Source organism: Branchiostoma floridae, chromosome 4 (genome assembly GCF_000003815.2).
Source record: "Branchiostoma floridae strain S238N-H82 chromosome 4, Bfl_VNyyK, whole genome shotgun sequence".
Taxonomy (NCBI): domain Eukaryota; kingdom Metazoa; phylum Chordata; class Leptocardii; order Amphioxiformes; family Branchiostomatidae; genus Branchiostoma; species Branchiostoma floridae.
In genome coordinates this window covers 9,870,294-9,877,592 of record NC_049982.1, presented here as the reverse complement: position 1 = coordinate 9,877,592, position 7,299 = coordinate 9,870,294, and the positions used below count along the sequence as shown (strand labels likewise).

The window sequence follows — 7,299 nt, the reverse complement described above, 5'->3', positions numbered from 1 at the left end:
AGGGATTATCTCACCATATACACCTCGGGCCGGGGCATTAACCCTTTATTATAGTACATGGCAAAGTTAATGTAAACTCTCCGCTCACCTGTTGACACGCGCACTTGTCGCATCCTAACCGATCCAACCACAACAGACTGCCCATCGGCTGTAAATGGACTGGAGAAATCGTATAGGTTCATGAAGATTTCTTCCTCCAACCACAAGTACACATCATAGCGATCTTGAATCTGCGGAAATATACGGCACAGTTACAAGTACTCTAGTAGTTGACAGGATGATCAAGCTACATAAGATCCCTTACATCGTGTAAACTTTCCTGGTCTGGAACATTTATTGACTAACAAAATACCAAATATATCTTAGATTGTAGACCCAAATATTCAACTCGGCAGCTCAGGAAAAGGACACAGTACCTCTTCGACATCTCCCAAGAACGTCTCATGAACGGTGTTTCCCAGATGAAAGGCGTTTGGCTCCCTCATTGTGTGTGCGATGGTCAATATGAGGAAGGCAAAGAGCATGAAGGCTGCAGTCTCGTAAACTATGAAAAACATGGCATCATTCTTCTTTCTTGCTGCTCTGACTTTCTCCAAATCTTTAGGAGGCGGGGGCTTGTACAAGGGGTTCTCTCGCCTTTTCTGTAGATCCTTGCGAAACTGTTGGATGTCCAGGGAAGTCCAAGACCCGCTATCTGTTTATACATGCAACGGAGAAGACTCAAATGTATGTACGCACTTGTGTTATCATATTTCTGATGGACTTCATGTTACTAAACTTAACGTAAAATATCTGAAGTTAAAGAAACAAGTTATCAAAACTCACCAACAATATGTTCTTCAGGTACGATCGGTTCCCAACTTTCTTCATCCAGCTTCTTGATAATCACAGCAACGATGGCAGCGATGACCAGCATCTTCAGGGGCTGCAGAACTAGCACACCCTGAGAAAGGACGCAACTTAGCTATAGATCAGGCATGTATTGTTGGAAGTGGTTTTTGTAGCGCGATCTGAATGTTTTAAATAAACTTTTAATCTTTAAAAAGTCCGGAGTTAGACTTACCTGTAGAAAGCCAATGATCATTGACACCAGCCAGTCGATAGACTTCTGCCTTCCGTACGCCATACCATAGAGGAGTGTGAAGAAGGCTGCCGTTAGACATGACAGGATCGCCAGAACCCAGGCCACGTACACACACCACCACGGTAACTCACACCTATCCCTACCCTTGATGAACAACTGCGCCTTCTCCTCTTCCGTCAGGTCAGAATCTGGCTCGCTTGAAGCAAGAACAGTAACAGTCAGATTGGGAAAATTGCAACAATATGGGCTAGCTCGGAAGCTACTGGTCACCATTTTTTTCGTTCATTTGAATTACATTTTGGGGCAGATGTGCAGATAATACTTAAGCGTGTTATTACATTTCGTCTAGAACATTTTATTTGACTTGAATCTATACACATCTATTTTGCAGTTTGATAAATGAAATATTATAGAATCCATCAGATCTTGAAGTGGATCTTGCTAACATGAACATAAACAAGTTGTTACGGATCCTTTGAGAATGGTTTACAAACCTGGGAGAGAACCAGCAGCAACAACTTCTGATCCTTGTTTTCAAACTCTTCTTCTTGCGATGAGGCTTTCTGGCATGGCCACCAACAGCATCACCATCTGGCGCGTCAATCACCACATCTTCATGGTCAACAACGTTTTCGGGATCATCGATGGTGGTATCCTTACTACAGTGTGTTGGCACATTTTTAGTGCTAGGCCGACGCTTTCCGCGGTTAGTGCCTTTACAACAGCACTTCCACGCCCAGCTACACCTCTGCCTCTCCTTCTTCTCCCTTTCCGGCTTCTCTGCGGAATATTTGAACAATGCGACGATGACGAAATTGATGGGGAAAGCGATGAGTGCCGACTCCACGCCGATCACTAGTTCTTTCCACGTGATGCGGAAGCCACCAATGTTCATGTCCCCTCCGGAGGACTCATCCCCTGTGCCGTAAAAGATGATGTTTGTCAGCATCTGGCACAGTAGCACGGAGACGCAGCAAGTTAGGCGTTGTACTCTGGTGAACCTGGAGGAAGACATGGCGAAAACAAGAGAAAACTGTGTGCGTAAACGGATTCAATATGCACAGTGAGCTTGGTACCAACAGTATGGCTTTTAAAGCAGCATATATCTAGACCATATCACCCCACGCAACTGTATGAACGTATGAAACAAGACTGTCGAATCTTCAAGAATCCTATACATCGGATGGTTTCTAAAATTGTCTCTGAGAGAAGAAAGTACCTGCTCCTGGCAGGCCGTGCAAGTATGGAGAACCAGAGGTGATCGTCCTGTAGGGCGAACACAGCCTTCGTGGCGAACAGGGTGGACGCCTGGTGGAGCTCCGCTTCCGTCGCCACGCAGATGTGCTTCTCAACCTGGCGGAATAGGCAGCATAACAGATACATGGATATATTCAATATATGTACAGTGTGTTGATGGTTTTGGAATCATATTAAGACAAACCCATGAAGCTTTTCTGTCTACTGCACCTATGTATGTACGTATATCAGATTCAGAACTAGAGACTGGAAGTAACTGAGTGGGCGGAGCCATGACTCACAAACTCTAACGTATGGCATCATTGAATCAGGTCTACTTCAACCTGCCACTCAAATAACTACGAACACACACTAGAACAAACAGACAGACTGAAGACAAAACTAACACTTCCGTACCTCTCGGTCCCCCATGTCTATCGCCAGCCAGCTGTTACAAAGAAAGTACCATCGCTTTTTGGTCTGCAGGTCCTGAACCATTATACGGCTTAGAAACCTGTCACATAAGGTGGACAAGTTATAAAAATGTAAAATTCATCTTCAGCTATGTTAATTATAGACATTTTGTCAGGTATAATATTTTTTGATATTCTAATCATATTTTGTCAGGTATCATATTTTTTATCTTTACATTTATACTAAAGCGAACTTTGACTAGATTCTAACAATAGTAACGTCCGATGTAATCAAGATTGGGTTTAATGGCCTCGTTCACATGCCTTCGCGATTCGATATTCGATAAACAGAGATTGAAGATAAAGTGTCAATCACCACCTGAAATCACATTTGTACCACGAAAGTACGGTTGATAACCGCAAACCGACAAGGAAATCGTGCTGCGCCTAGAAAGAACAAGAAACAGCCGGAGTGCCTCCAACACACCAGGACGGGTTCCTGCCAGCGTTGTTGTGCCACACCATGATCTCCCTCAGGTCTCCCAGTGAGTCCCGGGTGGTGATGAGAAATGAGTCGATGGCGCCGCGCTGTAAGACCTTCCTGTCGCTCACCGGGTCCGACACCATGTGGGTCTCACTCTCGTCTGTCGTCAAATAACAACACAGTATTCAGTAATCCATTCATGGCGCTCGAATCTCTCTTGTCAATTCCTTCTTTAAGAATTTAGAAAAAAACACGAACTGTTGGTGTATGTCAACCACCAGACTTTCGTCTAAACCTGCTGAAGCTTTAAACATGTTTAAGATATACTTGTTCCTGCTAATGAAATGACCCTGTAAGACTGATAAAATGTATGTACATTTCATTAAAGTCATTGCTAAGAGAAAACACAACAGGCAGCCATTGATATCAAGCGGCAGTTGCGGAGATACAGTGTGTATCAAAGCAATGGACACCACTTCAAAACAGAGGCTGCAGCAATCCAAGTTACCCTCCTCTCCGATTAGACGAAGGCTGACGCTGGCTGTCGTCCCAGCATGCCTTCTGAATCCGGTAATAATGGTGACGTCATATCGATACATGTCCATTGGGTCAAGGTCATGCAATGCCATAGTCTCAACCTTGGAAAACAAAAGAAAATGTCAAACTTGTATCAAAGTATATACAAGGAGATATGTTCATTAAAAGAATGCGTTCCAAAAGGCGAAAAGTACGATACTAACTGAAACCCAATAATCTTACTTTAGTCTCGTCTTCCTTGTCTTTTCTTCGTGCCCAGAATATTGCAATGAGGTACAGCCCGAGGATGACGGATACAACGATGGTGACAACCGGATTGTCTGCCAAGTTCCTGAACTTCATCAGAGAAGCTAAGATGTCGATCTTGTTGGGCGGGAAGAAGAATTTGGAGCCGAACGGAGTGAGGTGGTCACAGATGCAGTGTGTGCGATTAGGCGTGGTCAATGGTCCAACCTGAGCAGAACATAAGAGTTCCAGTTAATTTCTAATTAGTTCGTTTGTTTGTATTGTATATACACTAAACCGTCTCATGGCGTCGCTCACCAGCATATACTAGTGAATTTATTTGGTGCAGTCACACACGGGAAGGACGTTTTGTTTTATAAAAGTAGTTTTACGTACATGTTCTAGGTGTGGCTATCGCTATCCTCAAATTTCACTTCCATATGGACGTCACGTGCTAGCAGGTCATTGTGGTAACTACGCAAAACAAAAATTATAGAATACTCAGAAAAACAAAATGCCCAGGCGTCTACAGGACACCTGAACATGACGACTCCAGAACCGCTGAGAAGGAATCAAAACCGGACGTTCCGACACAGACCATATGTAAGGGGGGTGGGGATCTAATCGTATCTTCTTTTTGCAAACCCCTTTAGCTAGTCATTCCCTACCAACATGCCAAATATGATAAAGGTCGATCCATGACTTCTCGAGTTATGCTGTTTACATACAAAAATACAGACAGACTCATAGCTCCGAGAAAATAACCTTCTCGGTGAAGGCATAATCCAAAAATACCATAGTGACCATACCATTTTGAAGTATGTTCATTACTAGCAGGTCCACATACCTGGCACCCTTCGTCTTCCCACAGTGAGGACGTCTCGTTGAAGTAGAGACAGGTGGTGGAGAACAGCAACAGCTCCAACACCAGGTCCTCACCAGCAGCACCACCGTCCAGTGCTGGTAAAATCCAGTCATGTGATCAGTTCTCACAAAAAGTAATGTTACCTCAGTCGCCTGGACGACTGAGATGATGATAAACCATGTCTTACAGTGTGCTTGAATATTATAATGACTTATGGGAATTTTGCGTTCTTCAAGCTTGTATACTTAACTTAATCAGTCCCCACCATACTTTTCTACACTATGAAATCACCTCCATAGAAATGTATTGTTCACATAAATCGTAAAATGTTTCACTCAAATAGTTTTACCTTGTAAATGAGAATAAACTTTGTACAACGTGGTGATGAGTATTCTAAAGCTATACTTAGAGCTATACTTGGACGGGATGATGTGCAGCCCTAGAATAAAGGCCCTAGATGTATCATTACGTAACGACATTCCTACCTGATTCATTATAAGTAATGCCCAGATAATAGATGGACGTCGCGTTCAGTACGCCGATCTGCCACTGGTAAGGGTCGGCTGTAATGTTCCCACCTGAACCAACCTCAACAGCGTAGTCCGCTGCGAAAGGAAGGTCCCAAACAGCTGTGTAGTTGGTGAACGTTGGATTCGTGTTTTCCCCAAGATACAGAGTCAGCTGTGCGTCTGGGATAGAGGGCCTTACTAGGACGATTACCACGTGGTTTTCCTAAACAGTAAGTTGAAGACGGTAAGTTGTGTGTCACAGGCTTCATTTTATTTACAGGTTTTCTAAAAGTTACTTTTGTGCATTGAGACAAAAAAATAAGAAGTAAAGCAATGAAAGAACATAACATGTAAGGAAAACAAAAACTCAAGCGAACAAATTATAACATTACATGATGTTAGGTTAAACTGACTTGTAAGCAGAAAAAAATCACTAACAAATGGAAGTCAAACTCACGTATAAGGCAGATACATTAAAGTTGATGAACGCTGCAATCCCGAAGATGTCATTAGGCATATTAACGGTGTTCCAGACGTCCCGGGTGCTGTCACGTGGGATAGCAATGTCCAGCTTCTCCGGCAGTTTCCGGGAGGGAATGTGCTCACCTAATGTGCTGAAGTCCAGGGAAGCGACCTTCTGTTCCAGACTGACGTTAGCAGCCCATTGGAAGGGGTTATTGTCGAAATGATTCATCTGAGAAAGCAAAACAACATTTTGTGAAAGCTCCAAACAAAGACCTTTCCTTAATTGGCTTCGCGAAGACGCCGAAGGGGTAGGCGATTTATGTCTTTTTCCTTCAAATACTCTGGTTATTACATACAATGTTGACGTCGTAAAAGATTAAAAAGTAGCTATAGCATGGAAGCTACCAGCACATAAACAATTCTGCAGATAACAGAAAAAAATACCTACGTGCATGTCAATGACCTGATCAAAACCCACGCTGTCGTCATCAAAGAGCTTGTCTCCGGTCGGAAGTGAGAACCAGCTGCCATGACTCTCCTGCAGCTGCAAACCGCCTTTAAAATCCCAGCGTTCCTCGCGCAGCACCATCACAGCTAGACTGGGGGTAGACAGGACCGTGGGCTCCTCACCAGGGGCTTTAGTGCTGAGGATAGCCTCCTGTACTTCAGCTATGGCCTTCAGGGACTGCTTCATCACTGTGGAGGAGGATGCTGAAACGCTGGACTGAAATTGAAGATTAGAGAAAGGATAAAAGACAGACATTTGGGTATGATAATGACGCCACAGACGCAACGGCTGTTATGGAAATTATGGCCCTAGAAGATTGTTGTATTTAATACTATAAAGATAAAGAAACTTTAACCATCCGATAAAACTGCCTGTCACAAATGTTACACACTTTATCTATTTTTAACATCTTCTACATACGAAATCAAATCAAATCCCCTTAGTATCTTAATTTGAAAGAAATATGGTACGCACAGAATCTTCGTCATCCGTTTCTCCAGCCTCCTTCGGTGCCTTCTTAGCAGCAGCCTTGACAATGTTCGCCACCCCTGCGACAAGAACCTCGGCAGCAGACTGCACCTCTGCACCGCCTGTTGTGCCATCCTGTGTCTTCGTTTGTAGAAACGACGCCATTTCCTCTATCTTAGAAGCAGCTGAGACCTAAGAGTCAACACAATGTGCAGTATAAACGTTAGCGCCCTGAGCCATCAGAGCAACCTTTCAGTTATAGAAATTGCTAAACTTTCCAACACTGAAATCAATATAGGACTTGCCCTAAATTTTCGGTCAAACTCCGTCGACCTTGTTCACAGAATGACCCTCTCTATCCCCAGCAGTGACGTCAGGAACACGCCACTTTTGCAGAAGGGGGTCATTAGTATCAGAAAGTCTATGTCGCCCCCCGTCTCTGTTGAGTGTGGGCCTGTGGGCTCTAATGTACACTGCCTCCTTCACTCCTCGCGAATAGAAAGTC

The 7,299-nt window shown here is 43.8% G+C and overlaps 1 protein-coding gene across 1 annotated transcript in view; it reads right to left on the bottom strand.

Moving 5' to 3' along the window:
- Nucleotides 1-7,299, bottom strand: part of LOC118413553 (polycystic kidney disease and receptor for egg jelly-related protein-like) — a 26,973-nt gene that overhangs the window by 3,645 nt on the left and 16,029 nt on the right. The window contains exons 26-40 of the mRNA XM_035817079.1: nt 6,801-6,986; nt 6,267-6,542; nt 5,811-6,047; nt 5,330-5,576; nt 4,827-4,939; nt 3,977-4,207; nt 3,726-3,855; nt 3,221-3,377; nt 2,738-2,834; nt 2,304-2,437; nt 1,579-2,085; nt 1,064-1,280; nt 826-943; nt 417-694; nt 89-230 (exon numbers count right to left, since the gene is read on the bottom strand). Coding sequence (XP_035672972.1) covers nt 89-230; nt 417-694; nt 826-943; nt 1,064-1,280; nt 1,579-2,085; nt 2,304-2,437; nt 2,738-2,834; nt 3,221-3,377; nt 3,726-3,855; nt 3,977-4,207; nt 4,827-4,939; nt 5,330-5,576; nt 5,811-6,047; nt 6,267-6,542; nt 6,801-6,986 — 3,070 coding nt within the window. The remainder of the gene's footprint in view (nt 1-88; nt 231-416; nt 695-825; nt 944-1,063; nt 1,281-1,578; nt 2,086-2,303; nt 2,438-2,737; nt 2,835-3,220; nt 3,378-3,725; nt 3,856-3,976; nt 4,208-4,826; nt 4,940-5,329; nt 5,577-5,810; nt 6,048-6,266; nt 6,543-6,800; nt 6,987-7,299) is intronic.